We start from the raw sequence: 17987 nt of genomic DNA on the forward strand, positions 1-17987 counted from the left end.
AATAGTAGCAATACTACCCAATACCTCCTAATAACGCCTGTATTCAAAATTGCACTACTATAAGTATATAATTTGCACACGAAAAAAACATTATAAGAGACCATGACATACTATTATTAGAAAATAAAGCAGTCAGTGATATTTCGCCTTCTGGAAATGTTATCCACACCATTAACTAGCATTCAAAGACGCCCTCTCGATTTATTTCATGTAGGCTATCTAATAGCTTTTGGTGGTATTTAAGGAGTTTTGATTGCGTGTAGAAACTATACCACAACAGTACAGCACTACAGTATTTATCTCACATGTGGACTAGCTAAATGAAGGTGGTTGATGCCTGTCGTCTCCTGCTTGATCTATCTGCACCTTCACTTACTGCTGTTTCCGTAAAAGAAACAGGAAACACTATTCGACGGGTGACCAGACTTCTACACACAACAGAAAAGTTATCTGAGGACAACACCTTCTTCTAGCCTCCTCCTCCTCCTCCTGGACACATCTCATGAATAATTCGACAGCTGCTCAACTTGTTCTGTGTAGCCATACACAGAAATACTTGGCCAGCTTGTTTTGCCAGGATGGTCTTGTTCATAATATAAAACACATCTTAAAAACTTGCCTTTCCCATTTTTTGTACATGAGTGTCTCTAGTCTGCAGAAGGAATGTGAACTAATACAAAACACAGTGTTTTGACCTTGTTAACCAATTGCTGCTCTGCTATGCTATTTATGTTTGATGCTTCTGGAGAAGTGCTGCTGCAGTTTGCAATTAAAAACACTTTTTTTTTTTTCTGTTGGCAATGTTTAAGATTTTTATTGTTTTGGTTTCAAGTTAATAATGACCATAGCTTTCCCTAAAAGGCACAAGCCTTCCTTTCCTGCGGAAACTTTTCCGATGGGTTTTAATCAGCATAAGCCAGTCCTTAAGTAGAGAGCTCTGCCTCAGAGCAGACGGCGCTGGGTGGCAGGGAAGAAGAAGGGATGGTGCGGACCGCTGCTGCTGAGACGTGACTCTTTGTTGGACGTCCTGCATGTGAATTCATTTCTTCTTTTCGGCCTTCTGTGCAGACTTGGTGACCTTTCCACCAGAGGCGAGCTTCTTGTCAACCGACTTGATGACACCGACGGCCACGGTCTGCCTCATGTCACGCACAGCAAAGCGACCTGAGAGGTGGAGATGGACAAGTGAGACAGAAACAGAGGAGTGAATGAGAGGCTGAAACGATGCCTTTGATATGAGTAATGAGCTGGTGAATATACAGTGCGCATTATACAAAAGATAAATACTTTTAACTAAGTAATTGAGCACAAACATTGCCAGTAGAAATGTTAATGATTCACAAAGGGTTTAGGCCATACATTAATGATAGCAATCATATCACATCTATACAGAAACAAGGCTGCCCACTTAGTCAATTACTTTTCAACCTTTTTATTGAAACACTGGCCCAAGCTAACAAAGAGGAGACTGCTTTGGAAGGAATATCCATATTCTTAAAGATTACTGACTGTCGGGTCAGCTGAGGCCTCTTGGGTCTTGGTGTGACCCAGCCTATGAGGCTATGTGGAAAGACATCTTCAATGGACATACAGTACCTATACAGTCAGTATTGGGCTGGCCCAGCAGAGTTAATGAAGCACTACAGCTTCAAAATCAATGGGTTGTTTTTCATTGAAAAAACTGCTGAGCTGGCCGGCATAGGATTTGCACTTCCTCCCAGCATCACAAGACCATAAGTACAGTGCAGATAATGGAGCGAGCAGGACATCACCATCTTTCCGAATAATACCAAATAGAGTCCTAAATAATTTTGAGAATTGATGCCAGTCTGGGCAAAGAGGATTCGGGTAATAAATTCTCTGTAGTCATTTAATGCATTATTAATATAAAAGCATCTAGGCTGTCAAAGTTAACGTGTTATCGCATCAACAGCACTCATTTTTTTAACGCAATAACAAAGGTTCTATGGACTGGAGTCTCTGAATGTGTCCAACGCAGGTTGAATGCGCATATCCAGTAACTACTATTTTCAATTGGGGGAGGCAAAACGATTCTTTGCAACTTCGGCGTGAAGGATTGTGAGGTTTTGAGTAGTATCTGCTGCCTTTCGTTTGACCGCAGCTGTGCTCGCTCAACGAAGCAGCTTTGAGTGGTTTGGAAGTGCTGTGGGTGGAACGTAGCCTAGAAATCTAGACGCACCCTAGTGGCAGCAAATTTAATTTGCAGCAGGTCTAGGCACTCTCCGTTGGCTTGCGAGCTGGAAAAAACTAATTCTGGTCAGGCCAATCACATCGTGTATAGAGTCGGTGGGCGGGGCTTATGGCTGCTGCTGCTGGGAACGGCGGTCTTCTGGAAGACTTGGAGTTAAACTTTTCTTTGAGAAAAGAACAAAGAACGGCCCAGAAATCATTCTTAAAAAAGGAAGATGCGTTCGGAGTTTTGCCGACTGGATACGGCAAAAGTTTAATCTATCAACTAGCTCTGCTACCTTCTTCGTTGCTCTGCCTGGTTGTAGCTAGGGCTGGGCGATATATCGATATAAAAAATATATCGATATATTTTTAAATGAGATATGGAATTAGACCATATCGCATATATCGATATAGTTCAAATGTGATCCTTGCTCCCATAGATATATACACAGATGTCGCCTTGAGGTTCTAAACATACGTCAAAACCGCCGCCATCTTGGAACAGGGGTCCGAAGCATTCAGATCAACGCTAAAGATGCCGGACTTTTGTACTGCTTAATTATGTTCGATAGAGGAAATGAAAAGAACAAACAGCAATGAATAACATTTAACAGATGACAATGTGTTTTATGATTATGTATGCCACCGTCGACCAGCAACCTGAGCTCCGGGCGGCAGCGGGAGGCGGAGAGCTCCGTGGCCGGGCCGCAGCGTCTCTTCCCCGGAAAAACACAGCTTTGCCTCGCTGCTGCGCCGGGTCCCCGCTGATCCAAATCGGACCAGCCAAAGACAGAGTGGTGATCGGTAGGATCTTACACGTAGTCCAGGACGACCTGTATGTCGATATCGGGGAAAGTTCCACTAAGTTTGCGGCGGCAGGCGGACGGAGAGAAGCTACAGCGGGGCAGCAGAGAGCGTCTGCGGCTGCAGGATCTGGAGCTCAGTGCCCGTTAAAATGACATGTAACGCATAAATACATACAGAAATAAATAGTGGAGGAATGAGCCTGGACATTTCAGTCTGTTTTAAACTTCACCTTGAAGCAGAAACTCTTAGTTCAGAAGGGTGAAGTTTCCGTTTGGACTCAGATCTGTGAACCGATCATAATAAATATTCTTTGTATTAACACATTAATTAGTTTCTTTGTTTTGTAGTCGATAGTTCATCTTTTAGTTTACTTAAGTGGAAGCAGTATCAAGTGGAAGAATGGGACTATAAACCTAGGCTTACAGGCATGAGGCATTACATTTTGAACAAAGTAGATTATATTAATATCAAAAGCTTAATTGACCTTTGGAACGAATCACAAATATGGAGCTTTGATTTCAAAAAAGGTACTCCTGTTATACAGTATTTAGGTTTACATTTTATTATTTGAACAGCTGAGCATTTAATCATGAACCAGGTGAAGAAACCGGTTTATTATTTATTTGATTTTGCAACTGTTTCTATGAAACTACTTGTGACATGTCATATTTGATTTTGGCTTTGACTGAACATTTGCTCTCACTTTGCGGAAAAAAATATCGGGATATATATCGTATATCGATATTCAGCCAAAATATATCGGGATATGACTTTTGGTCCATATCGCCCAGCCCTAGTTGTAGCGCTATCCTATTATGTGCAAAGGGAATTTGAAAGACAACCGTTTATCCTGCCCCTCGGATTAAACTCCGTCAATGGTGAGTTCCCAGACCCAACATCTTGATGTGGGTCTGGCTTGTCTGGCGTGTCAGGCAAGGTGGAACACTGAGTGAGACAGAGTGGTGACTACTGCTGCATACACTGGAGGGAATAATTTTCACTAGACATTATGACCAGAGAGATTTAAATACGACAGACTTTAACAGATTTTACCGGTTAAAAAAATGACTTAATTAACATATAATGAAAACACTGCTATGAGGGTTTCTGGACAATAGTTGTCATTATTTAACGGCGTTAATTGATTTCCAATAATAAATATTTATATACATTTGGATAAAGCAAGCATATTTGTCCACTCCCATGTTGATAAGAGTATTAAATATGTATATCCCTTAGAAATATCCCTTTAAGGTACATTTTGAACAGATAAGAAAATGTGTGATTAATTGGCAATTAACGATGGGCGATGATGCGATTGACAGCCCTTAAAAATAGTGATTAGTGCAGCTTTTAAATATACCTTTTTTCACAGCAGACGCTGACTCAAAATAGAGCGCAACCATCATTAAAATCTTCAGTTACACCTCTGCCTGTCCCGCTATGACAAGTCAAAATGTCATAGCACGCCGTGTAAAGGATCTATTACTAACTATCAGGCCAACAAGAAGAAAGCGTTTCACTCACCCAGTGGAGGATACTGGGAGAAGCTCTCAACACACATGGGTTTTCCGGGCACCATGGTGATGATGGCGGCGTCTCCAGACTTGAGAGCCTTAGGGTTGTCCTCAAGCTTCTTGCCAGAACGGCGGTCAATCTTCTCCTTGAGCTCACTGAACTTGCAGGCAATGTGAGCGGTGTGGCAGTCCAGCACGGGGGCGTAACCCTGGGAGATCTGACCGGGGTGGTTCAGGATGATGACCTGCAGAGAGAGGAGTGCGGTCAAAAGAGCAACATCTAAGGATGTGGACTGGTTGGTGCTGGATACCACGGAGTTATTCTCCCAGAAGAGTGGCTGGAGGTAGACTGACTGCTGTGTGGACTAACAGGGACACTAAATAGTGTGGTTCGATGTTCATTCTGCTGTGTGATAGTAGCCTAAATTGAAGGGGAAATATACTTTTCCAGACATATATAGTTAAGTACACTTAGAAATAGTGATAGATTCTAGAGATTTAGGGACTTTTATTGCATGCCCCTCTCTCTCCCCATGTTGTACTGTCCATCTGCACACTGTCGACTGTAAAATAAAGTCACAATAAAGTGACATTCAGAGAGCATTTTGCTTCCTTAATCAAGTGAAGCACCTCCATATATTTGGCAGACTCGCAAGTGACAAATTGAAGAAAAAAAAAAGCAGCAGAGGCTGAGATATCCTGAGTTTTAGTTGTGGCCGGGTCAAACTCCAAAAACACTGGATCCAGCATTTCCCATAATGCAACTCAATAGTGTCTTTCATTGGACCCATCAGAGCCACAGAAGTCATTACACAACTGCGTTTACAGACTGAGCCGTAGTCATCGTAACACGTCAACTGAATATGATGTTTAAAATGTCCCTTTAATTTATAGGAAACCAGTATTTTGACCAAATCCTAACTCAGGCTTCACATACTAGCTTGATAAACTTTAATTATGACTGAAAACTAGTAGATTTCCATTAGTGAGAGAAAAGCGGTTTTGTTTGCTAATTGTTTATCGGTTGGAGTTTGTATTAACAACTGATTGATTTCCCACTGTGTGAATGTAATGAGAATTGGGTTGGCTAAGGCAAATAACTAAATAAAAAGCTCTAAAAAAACAATAGATGTGGTGTGTTCTGTTTTGGTTTCTGTATCTACTTCATACAAACATTCCTGAGACTGACCTGCGCGGTGAAGTTGTCAGCTGCCATGGGAGGGTCGTTCTTGCTGTCGCCAGCCACGTTTCCACGGCGGATTTCCTTAACGGACACGTTCTTGATGTTGAAGCCGACGTTGTCACCAGGAAGAGCTTCGGTCAGAGTCTCGTGGTGCATCTCCACAGACTTCACCTCAGTGGTCAGGTTGGGGGGAGCGAAGGTGACGACCATACCGGGCTTCAGGACGCCGGTCTCAACGCGGCCGACGGGGACAGTTCCGATACCTGAGAGAGCAGGAGGCAATATGTTGCTAGAACGCTTTTCAGTTAACCTCAAAATATTAAAAAAAATTAAATTAGCAGAGGTTTTGATGGCCACTGTGAGAGCTGTTAAAGACATTAATGAAGGGCTTGTAGCAGCTGTAAAGTAAATTCTCACTCACACATCTTGTCAGTGTTTCTCTGCAGCCATCCATTTGATTATTTGTGATTTCACAGTTTGAAACGTAGAGTGGTAAAATGTAACTAAGTACTGTACTTAAATACACATTTGAGGTACTTGTACTTTACGTTTTTAATGCCACTTTCTACTTCTACTCAAATACATTTCAGAGAGAAATATTGTACTTTTTACTCCACTACATTAACAGAATTGACAGCTTTCTTACTAGTTACTTTACAAATTAAGATTCTTTTTTGCACACAAGACACGTACATTTAACTACCCAACAATTTATAGGCCTATGAGTACAGCTGAAATGATAAGCCAATTAAACAGAACTGTTTGGATTGTTTTTAAAATGTGAGGATTTTTCTGCATTAAGTACTTTTAGTTTTAACACTTTAAGTACATTTTCCTGATGATACTTACACACTTTTACTTAAGTAACATTTTCAATGCAGGACAAAGTATTTAACTGTGTGGCATTAGTACTTTAACTTGAAGGTATAGTAAACGATGTTAACACAATACACTTTCTGTCAAATTCAGCAAACGGTCACGGTCACCTAGCTCTCTATTTTCTGTGTGCGCTAATAGATAGAAAGATAGATAAATAGAAAACAAACAGAAAGGAGAGCATGAGTCACAAAACACTATTCCAGCCAATCGGCAACAGGCAGCGATAGTTGATGGTAGGAGGGGAGGGGGGTGGAGGCAACATGTGAATGTGCCGGCTGGCCAGTAGTTATCTGTCCATGAATCTGGAGGGCGGAGCGCCTAAAGAAGGGGTTGTTTTTGTTTGGCAGTTTAGTTCAAATATCAACAATCTTTTTGCGCAGCATCGCTTACTGCACCTTTAAGTAAAGGATCTGAATACTTCTTCGACCCCTGGAAACGCATACAGGCTGTATGGCCTGGTCCTGCTACAAATAAAGGAGTAACATGGTAGTATGAATACATGTCAGGTCTGGGAATTGGCATAGTTTGTGTATACCTGTATATCCAGTTTCACCTCTGTGATAAGCCTGTCTAAACTAGTTGAAAAGGGGTCTGGATCCAATCCCAGAATTTGTCCTTCCGCAAATATTGGAGGCTGAGTATACAAGGTGTGACGAATCAATCCGGACTCTGATTTCACCACAAGCTGCAGTTGTTACTGTTGTTGGTGCAACTTTCAGGATGTCAGGTGAGAAACTCGACTCTGTGCCTCTTTGATTGGTTTTGATCTTTTGTGATCTCTATTGTTAGTTAGCATGGACTTGTAAGTACAAGTGTTGGCTGCCCATCGTGGGTTTTGTTTTTAAAAGGTAAATTAACCCTTTTTCAAATATGGAATAATTGACATTTCAGGCTTCATGTATTTGTGTTAAAGTAATAGCTTTTTTGTCATTTGGAGAGTTTTCTGTACATATAACCACAAATCCTGTAAGGCTTCATTCAGACAGAACAAGATAGAGTTACGGGGCCACAATGCACGCATGCAACTTTGCTACGCAGGTGGGAGGCGTGGCACCACTACCTGGAAAGTAATGATACGAAGGAAGAGGAGTGTTTTCTGTTCTGTCACATGCTGCAACAGCAATGTTCAAAAAACATTTTTATGCCATTGAAGCCCTGATTCATGATGATCATGGGCAAGGGAGAGGCTCATTCTGCATCTAAAGTAAGACAAGCAATTTAAGAAGATAAGATTGTGCTACCTATTTTATAATGTCCCACACAACCTTAAATTGGGATTTAATTTATATTTGCTCTAATGCCTTTATAAAACATTTGACTGGATATTCATAAACTGGAGAGAGATTGCTGGATGGGTTATTATGCTGACTGTACAAGTTGTTTTTAAGACTCTTTTACCTCGCACGGTGAGGAAAAAAAAATCTATTTGCATAGACTGATTTGATGTGAAGATTCTTGGCTCATTTTCCGTGTTACTTGGCTTACTAAACCGATTTTTTTTTTTTTATATGGGAGATGATAATTACAGAATTGGATTTAGACTTGTGATGTGTTTGAAATAATACGGAAATGTTACCAGGTCTGACCTAGTAAGATTACTGATTGCTGTGCCTGGCTTCAAAGTGCAATCAGTCATAAGATTAGTTTATATTTGCATGGTGGCGTGGTAGCTCAGTGGTTAGCACTGCTGCGTCACAGCAAGCACTGCTGAGTGCGCCACCTACCTTAAAGACATGCTAGGCCATTGCCCTTGACGTAGGCACTGGCATTACAACTAAAGTTGGTCCTGGCAGGCCGGACTTTGGCTCCTAATTAGTTAGGATGGGTTAAATAAATGTATATACATACAGTACAGGCCAAAAGTTTGGACACACCTTCTCATTCAATGTGTTTCCTTTATTTTCATGACTATTTACATTGTAGATTCTCACTGAAGACATCAAAACTATGAATGAACACAAATGGAATTATGTACTTAACAAAAAAGTGTGAAATAACTGAAAACATGTCTTATATTTTAGATTCCTCAAAGTAGCCACCCTTTGCTTTTTTTGATAACTCTGCAAACCCTTGGTGTTCTCTCAATGAGCTTCATGAGGTAGTCACCTGAAATGGTTTTCACTTCACAGGTGTGCTTTGTCAGGGTTAATTAGTGGAATTTTTTCCCTTATTAATAAAAAAGCAAAGGGTGGCTACTTTGAAGAATCTAAAATATAAGACATGTTTTCAGTTATTTCACACTTTTTTGTTAAGTACATAATTTCACATGTGTTAATTCATAGTTTTGATGCCTTCAGTGAGATTCTACAATGTAAATATTCATGAAAATAAAAAGGAAACACATTGAATGAGAAGGTGTGTCCAAACTTTTGGCCTGTACTGTATATGTATATATTGACAAATAAAGGAAATATTACAAATTATTATTAGACAGGTAGGCAGACCTAAAATATAAGATGTAGAAAGTAGTGCCCAATTCCACTGACATTGTACTGCTTCCTTTTCCCTTAAGGTGCATGTAATTATGAGGTGACATGCAGTGTTGGGGAGTAAAGGAATACATGTACCAGCGTTACGTATTCAGAATACAAATTATGAGTAAATGTATTCCGTTAAAGTTACAATATAAATAGTTGGTATTTATTATTATTATTATTAGAATACAGTTACATTGAGAATACAGTTACATTGTTGAAATCAATGGATTACATGACAATACGTCTCTGTTTCATGAGTGTATTCACTCTCTAAATAAATTAAGGCCACTATGCATTTCCCAGAAGCCCCCAATATGAAAACGAAAAAATTAGCTATTTGCGTTATCAGTCACAATGGAGTCGGAACCGGCACAACAGAGCAAGGCAGGAATAAGTTTCTATCTTGGAAATTCAAACAGCATTTCACATTAAAGAACGAACAGGGAGAATGAAATACAGCTAACTGTGCCGTGCAGCCTCTGCTTGCCAGCAACCAGCCTCCTTTCAGCTCCAAATTACTCCACCTCCAACCTGAAGAAGCATCTTAAAGTAAGTTATTTTTTTTAATTAGCCAAGGGTAGTCGTCTGCTGTAGTTTTACTGGTCACCTTGCTATTTTATAGTTGACGTGCAACTTTAACTTCTCCTATGTGCTGCTTTACTAGCTCCAGAGCTGTTGACAGACTTACTAGCCCCGTTTGACATGCTAGCTAACGTTAGCTAAAATTAGCTCGTGGTAGCTTAGATTTTTGTAGTATGCAGGTCGGGACTACAAATACAAAAATCTATCTGTTTGTTCAGGTACACATTCAGCCAGTTGGAACAGAAGAACACACCAGACTAGGCCTGTTTAGTAAGCTGTATGTGATGGCCGCATTCCTACACTTATAAAATACCATTCAATGTGAAGTATTCAGAATACGTTACTCAGATTGAGTAACGTAACGGAATACGTTACAAATTACATTTGTGGGCATGTATTCTGTATTCTGTAACGGAATACGTTTTGAACGTATCCTTCCCAACACTGGTGACATGACAGTCCTTACCGCCAATCTTGTAGACGTCCTGCAGGGGCAGACGCAAGGCCTTGTCTGTTGGGCGGGCTGGGGGCAGGATGGAGTCCAGAGCCTCAAGCAGGGTAACGCCAGAGGCACCGCCCTCCTTACGCTCGATCTTCCAACCCTTGAACCAGCCCATCTAAAATGGAGAGTGCAGAAACAGAGACAGAGAGAGAGGAAGACAGAGAAAGTAATGGGGTAAGAGAACGAACAATGATTAGTTCAAGAGGATTAATTGATAAGAAAATCCAAGAAATCCACAACGTATTATCTTTTGACAGAAATTATATAAATCTGAGTCACTGTCACAGATGTTCGATGGACTGATTTACCTACCAACCACAACTACAGTATGTTGACTAGAGCTTTCCATGTAATAAGTCACTCACCTTGTCGCTGGCCTCCAGCATGTTGTCTCCATGCCACCCAGAGATGGGGACAAAGGCAACAGTGGCGGGGTTGTAGCCGATCTTCTTGATGTAGGTGCTCACTTCCTTGGTGATTTCCTCAAAACGCTTCTGGCTGTAAGGGGGCTCGGTGGAGTCCATCTTGTTGACTCCAACGATGAGCTGCTTCACACCCAGAGTGTAGGCCAGCAGGGCGTGCTCGCGGGTCTGGCCATTCTTTGAGATACCGGCCTCAAACTCACCAACACCAGCAGCAACAATAAGCACGGCGCAGTCAGCCTGAACAGGGAGAATTTTGTACATATTCATACGTAAAGTATAAAGTGATGAGGCAGCAGACAACAGATTAGGTCAAAGGTGTGCCTTTACCTGAGAGGTACCAGTGATCATGTTCTTGATAAAGTCCCTGTGTCCAGGGGCATCAATGATGGTCACGTAGTACTTGCTGGTCTCAAACTTCCAGAGAGCGATGTCGATGGTGATACCACGCTCACGCTCAGCCTTCAGTTTGTCCAGCACCCAGGCGTACTTGAAGGAACCCTTTCCCATCTATTGTGGTTAAAACAACAAAAATAGAGCAAGGGAAACAGGGAGAGCAACAGACAGAAGTTTAACCGTTGCCATTATTAAAAATAAAAACATTTACATCATGCAAAACATATTTTTTTAAGTAATATAATTTGCTTAAAGTCAGTAATTAATTTACTTTACTATAGTGTGCTGTAGCGAGTTATTTATGTCTTCTAAAGGGATATATTTTAGCATTTACTATAATATTCAATTATCTAACAAGTTAATTTTTCATTACTCAAATGAAAAGTTTTTCATTACTAAATATTAAAATCTTAAATCTCAGACCATACTGATATTGCACTATTCCTTCCTTCTCTTCAATGGTTATTGTATATTTTTGTAAAGTTCTAAATGATATTGTATTGTTATACTGTACACTTAACAGTATTTTTTTTTTATATATTTCTCACTGTCCTTGTGTTTTTTTATTCTTATATGTTAAGTGAAGAATCCTTGCCCATCTACTGTGGTTAAAACAGGAAATGAAATGGGACAAAATTAGGAATCAGCCAAAAAAAGTTAAACCGAAGATTAGTTTAGGTAGTTAAGATACCTTAGTTGGGGGAACAAAAACATGTTTTAGACCCTTTTTTTCATTTAGCAAAATATGCCAAATTTCTAAATACTTTAGTGATAGTTTTCCTAAAATGGACCATAAAGTTCCTGATCTAAGCAAATAATTGGTTAACAGACCTAAGAGTTTGACTAAGCATTAAATGTCCATTTATCCACAATTATCAGTAAGTTACCGAGTCATAGTTTTATGGGGCTCGCCCCTTAGAAGTATATACATTTATATTATCATTTGTTTGAAGCTGTTAATCATTTTTCTTTACTACTGTACATATTTTAAAATGTAGGTTTTTCTGGATTCGTCTTACAATGTTCAATTCAAATGTCAACTTTGTGTATAATCCTATTTTAACAAATCAGTGTTCATATAGGCTTTAATGAGTTTTAGTTCAGTGTCCAAATATTTGTGTATAATCTTTCATATGGATTTCTATTTGTTCTAATATTTACTAAAATAAATACTCGTTATAGTAAAGTGGAAATAATTCCATAATTGAGTACTAGCTATATTAATCCATAACACATTGCATTTTAACTTTTATGTAAGTTAAACAATAGATTTTACCAGGGATATTTTCAGTATTGATGCAGTAATACGGACAGTACGTGTCTTTAAACAGTAGGTGGCAGTTTTAACCAAGTAATATCAGTGAGCAGTTTCACCCACCGCACCCGTTTCCCACATATCTTAAGACGCTATACAGCCTTTGACCTTTATGGTCTCATACATATGTGTCCTTTGCTATAATTCTTATTTAATAACTTATATAGAGGCTGAGTCTCAAAAACCGACCTCAGCGGCTTCCTTCTCGAACTTCTCGATGGTCCTCTTGTCGATTCCTCCGCACTTGTAGATCAGATGACCGGTGGTGGTGGACTTGCCGGAGTCGACATGGCCAATTACCACGATGTTGATGTGAATCTTTTCCTTTCCCATTTCGATGTACTGGTTATAAACATGGGGAGCAGTTATATTTACATTAAAATGAAATCTTTTAGGTTTAAACTCATCTCCAAAATGGGGTGAGCACACCGGGAGGTCATTATGACTTTAGCTAATGAGCTGTTGATGGCCGTTATATTATGTTAATCTAATTAAGGAATACCACAGTGAGTAGTTCCGTTGACATTCAATTTAAAAATGTAGCTAAAAAGTCTAAATAGCTGGAGATCTGTGGGGACCACCTGCTACACCACATGACTCCTTTAATCGAAAATCAGGTGACACAATAGTGTATCATGTTTTTTGAAACTATTTATCTTAGTAACAACTGCGGCATAAACAGCTGACGTTAGCTAACGTCACGTTGCCGGTCATTTAGTATTAAACCGAATATAACTAACGGTAGCTGTATCATATGCGTCAATACAGATTAATTGACTTCAGCGAGACATTGCAAGATTGTGAAATGCGACATTATGCGAAAATCTTAGCTATAACTCATTTTCGGTGCTCGTGCACGCCACCGGAAAGGCGACACTGGTGAGTCACGCGCCATGTGCTCGATAACGATGCCGGGCTAATGCTTCTCGGCCTCCATGTTGCGCCGGGAGCGCAGAGCCGCCATGTTACCGACTGATGCAAGCGCGCAACCGACACCATACAGCCACAGCAGTGTGTGCGCGTTCACGACGGTAGACATAAAGGACTACCATGACTGGCAGAAACACTTTTGAGAAAAAACGTATAGCTCGAGGTTCCTAATTAACGTTTTTTGTAACAGTGTATTAAAGCCCTGTTAAGACAAGGCCAAATAAATGCCATGCGATACAAGGTTTGGATCGCAATCAAAGATGTGAACTGGCATGTTTACCTTTTATGTGCACCTCAACATTTAAAAAGAAAAAAAAGAAAGTCAAGCAGGCTCAGATTTAGTCGTGATGCACCGACTTCGTGACATTTCAGCCAAACCTGATTCTTAATTCCCTGGCCTGAAGATTACCACAGCTCCTGTCTGTTAACATGCATTGTTATGTACGTGCATTTTTTAGAGTTTAGCTTTAGGAGTCTGATAAAAAGGATGACTTCACTAACCTGTGCCCAGCAACTAAAGATGTCCTGATTTAGAGCGGAGGGGAAAAAAGGACAGAATGTGATGAGTCCCGAGTTTTTATACTGAGCCAGGAGAGCTGGGGGGGGCTGTGCATTCTCTTGTTGCTGTCAGACTAGAATACGGTTTGCCATTGGCTGGGGTGGCATAATTCCTATCGAGGCGATTGGATGACGAGTGCATCACTGGACACACATAGCATGGTCAAAAACAGTTGCACCACAGAGCTGCTTGCCTTTGACAGTCAAAAACTATACCAACTGCAACACAGTAAAGACAGACAAGCCCATTTCAATTTTTTCAAAGACATTTATTTTATTAGTTACCAGCAGCTTTCTTTCCAATTAAATTTGTGGCATTTTACATTTTTAACAACATTTCCAACTTAAACTTAACTGAGAAGAGGCACTGTCATGTGATTCACGTAAGGGACAATGCCACGTAGTTCTTTTTTTTCCTGCGAAAACTTTTGCGATGCGTTTTAATCAGCATAAGCCAGTCCTTAAGTAGAGAGCTCTGCCACAGAGAAGATGATCCAGGGTGAGGGCCAGACAGGGGGGAAGGAGTGGCCCGCTGCTGCCGGCACACATCTTGTTGCTGGATGTCCTGCACGGCCATTCATTTCTTCTTCTGGGCCTTCTCTGCAGCCTTAGTTGTCTTTCCGGATACGTCCTTGGTCTCGACAGCCTTGATGACACCAACAGCCACTGTCTGCCTCATGTCACGCACGGCGAAACGACCTTGAAGAGAAAAGGTGAGCAGTTAGTTCACCAGATCATCGCCGTCTCCTTTTATCATAAAGCATTTCTAAAAATTGTGTATATAGTAAGCTTTCAAGTACATACCGAGGGGAGGGTAGCTGGAGAAGGACTCCACAACCATGGGCTTCTGTGGGATCAGTTTGACAATGGCGGCGTCTCCAGACTTGACGAACTTGGGGGCGTCCTCAAGCTTTTTGCCAGAACGACGGTCGATCTTCTCTATGAGCTCGCTGAACTTGCAGGCAATGTGAGCTGTGTGGCAATCCAGCACAGGGGCGTAACCAGCGTTGATCTGGCCAGGGTGGTTCAGGATGATGACCTGTGGACACATTTTAAATTAGAACTCCACAAAACTGCAACTTTGCCCAAAACTGGAAGCTATTCAATATCCGTTAAGCGTTTTAAGTTCACAATACCAACCTGGGCGTTGAAGTTGTCAGCTCCCTTGGGTGGGTCGTTCTTGCTGTCGCCAGCCACATATCCACGACGGATTTCCTTCACGGACACGTTCTTGATGTTGAAGCCGACGTTGTCACCAGGGACAGCCTCGGTCAGAGTCTCGTGGTGCATCTCCACAGACTTCACCTCAGTGGTCAGGTTGCAGGGAGCGAAGGTGACGACCATACCGGACTTCAGGAGACCGGTCTCAACACGGCCGACGGGTACAGTTCCGATACCTGAGAAAAACAATTGTAGTTTTTAAGTACTAGACCCGACAGTTGAGAAGCTGTAGTTCATGCCATTTTCTTCTCGTAAATAATCTTAATTTAGTAAGTAAAAATAATTTTTTACCGCCAATCTTGTAGACGTCCTGCAGGGGCAGACGAAGGGGCTTGTCGGTGGGGCGGGCTGGAGGCAAGATGGCATCCAGAGCCTCCAGCAGTGTGGTTCCACTGGCATTACCATCCTTGCGCTCAACCTTCCATCCCTTGAACCAGCCCATCTGCAGACAGATTCAAAGAGAGAAATCAGTCCATGTTCAAGAGAGAAATTAGTCAGTTAATCAGGTTAACACAAGTTAAACACCACAAGGTAATAAGTCACTCACCTTCTCACTGGTCTCCAACATGTTGTCTCCATGCCACCCAGAGATGGGGACAAAGGCAACCGTGGCGGGGTTGTAGCCGATCTTCTTGATGTAGGTGCTCACTTCCTTGGTGATTTCTTCGAAACGGGCCTGGCTGTAAGGGGGCTCGGTGGAGTCCATTTTGTTGACTCCAACGATGAGCTGCTTCACACCGAGGGTGAAGGCCAGCAGGGCGTGCTCGCGGGTCTGGCCGTTCTTTGAGATACCGGCCTCAAACTCACCAACACCAGCAGCAACAATAAGCACGGCGCAGTCAGCCTGAAAGATAAAAAAGTAGTTTAGTACACCAACAAGATGCAAATGGTGTTCACACTTTGGGCTAACCATGCATTAAGATGCTAACTTACCTGAGAGGTACCAGTGATCATGTTCTTGATGAAGTCCCTGTGTCCAGGGGCATCAATGATGGTCACATAGTACTTGCCGGTCTCAAACTTCCAGAGAGCGATGTCGATGGTGATACCACGCTCACGCTCAGCCTTCAGTTTGTCCAGCACCCAGGCGTACTTGAAGGAACCCTTGCCCATCTGGAGAGATAAATTAGGTATATTACATCATTTTTTGCTTCTATTAACAGTTGTTAGAAGGAAAGGGACATAGCTATAAGTTCACAAAAACAAATAAAAAAAATATATATATTAAAAAAAAAAAAAAAAAGTCATTTTATGTGCATTTAAGAACGCAATATGTACATATTTAAAATATCAAAGGATTAAAGTCAAGGTCAAGTAAAATACCCAATAAACTAACTGCCTGGCTATTAGTTTATTTAATTACTTTTCAAATATTAAACATTAATGTTACCTTTTACATTTGATGACATTTAGTAGGAAATTATATTTTGTCTTTGTACACCAGCAAGAGGCCTCTACTGAAGTGCACAGTCACCATAAAAGCTATCGGCGTTAAGCCACACCCCTGCGTGCGCGCACACGGTGCCTCAACCTGGTGCCGGGCAGTAGGGCTCAGAGTGGGCACGCTGACGCCGCCATCTTGGCTATTTAATGTACGTTAACGGTCAGAAAGATGAAGCAAAAGAATACAATATAATTTCAACCGCTCACCTCAGCGGCTTCCTTCTCGAACTTCTCGATGGTCCTCTTGTCGATTCCTCCGCACTTGTAGATCAGATGACCGGTGGAGGTGGACTTGCCGGAGTCGACATGGCCAATGACCACGATGTTGATGTGGATCTTTTCCTTTCCCATTGTTGTAGTTTCTGTCACGGGGGAAAAAAAGCTTTCGTTAAGAGGCGCGCCATCATTATTACCAGATCAAAATTTTTGCATTTAACTAGCTATAGAGCGCGATAACGTTGTTATATTAAGCCATGATATATATAGGGCCCAGCTTAATATTAACACCGGTTTAGCAATAGCTCATGCTAAGTGACTGAACCAGCCACATAAAATTGTCACATTTCGAAAACACAGAGCTAGTTAAAACACATTAACACTAGCTAGCTAGCTAATAATCGGTAACGTTATGGGATTTAAGCAGCTAACGTTAACCGGGCTAGCGTTAACAGGCGGCGGCTAGGCCTCACTCGGCCAAGAGCCAGAGACACGTGTTACTCCATGAGCCACGTCGTATAAAGTTACAAAGACTGCCAAATATTCAGGAGCTATTTCGTCCAGCACCTGTCACTGGAGATTATTTGCAGTTGTTATAAAGTGGCGATAGAAGAACAGCCAGCCCAGCTTCCCTGGCTCTCTGCTTTCCAGCCTCCTTTGTTCCTTTCAACAATCTCTCCTCCATGAAACCGCTTTATCAAAAACTTACATCAAGATTTAAAAAAAAAAAACAAACTCACTACGACACTTACATCAAGCGGGTTAGAAATATAAAAAAGGACACGTAATAACATTACTTTAAATGTTCTGCCAATTCCTTAAAAAAAAGCCACAGGTTTGTAAAGTTTCCGTTACATAACGTTAACGGATGATGCAAAGTTTTGGATAAAGACAAATGCTCGAAGGCAAACTCTCGGCTAAATGTCCCGAAACATGTAACGACCTGATTTCGTGCTCTATGGCCCCCACCGTATTGAATCAAAGTTAAACTTACCGGTGTTTCTGGGTTTTCACGGCCTAAGCTGCTGCCCCTAGCCAGGTAACAGAAAGAGGAAGTCAAGGGTTGGACTGGGGGTTTTATACTGAATGGGAGGCGGCCTGACTTCCCGGCGGCCTCCCCGGTACAGACCCTGCAAATCACACACATTCCTGCAAAAACGTCAGCACGCCACCGGATGAACCGCCTGCAACATGTATGATGTCTCATGTTATTTTACACCCATGGTCTTACCAGGGACTGTGCAGTTTAGCTTAACATTGAAACTAACAACAGGGACACTACTATGGGTGTTCAGTACAGTATCAATTATAGAGAAACAGGGTGTAAAAGCACACAATTGATCTTG

The 17987-nt window shown here is 41.4% G+C and overlaps 2 protein-coding genes across 2 annotated transcripts; both read right to left on the minus strand.

Moving 5' to 3' along the window:
* Positions 1-1014: 1014 nt before the first annotated feature.
* LOC114568100 (elongation factor 1-alpha) lies at positions 1015-13812 on the minus strand. The gene is made up of 8 exons (XM_028597487.1): positions 13705-13812; positions 12463-12615; positions 10893-11072; positions 10506-10802; positions 10105-10255; positions 5707-5963; positions 4528-4762; positions 1015-1164 (listed from the first exon to the last, which is right to left on the minus strand). Exons 2-8 carry the CDS (start codon positions 12604-12606, stop codon positions 1040-1042), a joined length of 1389 nt encoding a protein of 462 aa, XP_028453288.1. The 5' UTR covers positions 12607-12615; positions 13705-13812; the 3' UTR covers positions 1015-1039.
* A 197-nt stretch (positions 13813-14009) lies between these two features.
* On the minus strand, positions 14010-17743 carry LOC114568102 (elongation factor 1-alpha). The gene is made up of 8 exons (XM_028597489.1): positions 17636-17743; positions 16633-16787; positions 15916-16095; positions 15530-15826; positions 15274-15424; positions 14902-15158; positions 14566-14800; positions 14010-14460 (listed from the first exon to the last, which is right to left on the minus strand). The coding sequence occupies exons 2-8, from the start codon at positions 16774-16776 to the stop codon at positions 14339-14341; spliced, it is 1386 nt and encodes a 461-aa protein (XP_028453290.1). The 5' UTR covers positions 16777-16787; positions 17636-17743; the 3' UTR covers positions 14010-14338.
* Between the last annotated feature and the right edge of the window lie 244 nt (positions 17744-17987).

This window comes from Perca flavescens, chromosome 14 (assembly GCF_004354835.1).
Source record: "Perca flavescens isolate YP-PL-M2 chromosome 14, PFLA_1.0, whole genome shotgun sequence".
Lineage (NCBI taxonomy): Eukaryota > Metazoa > Chordata > Actinopteri > Perciformes > Percidae > Perca > Perca flavescens.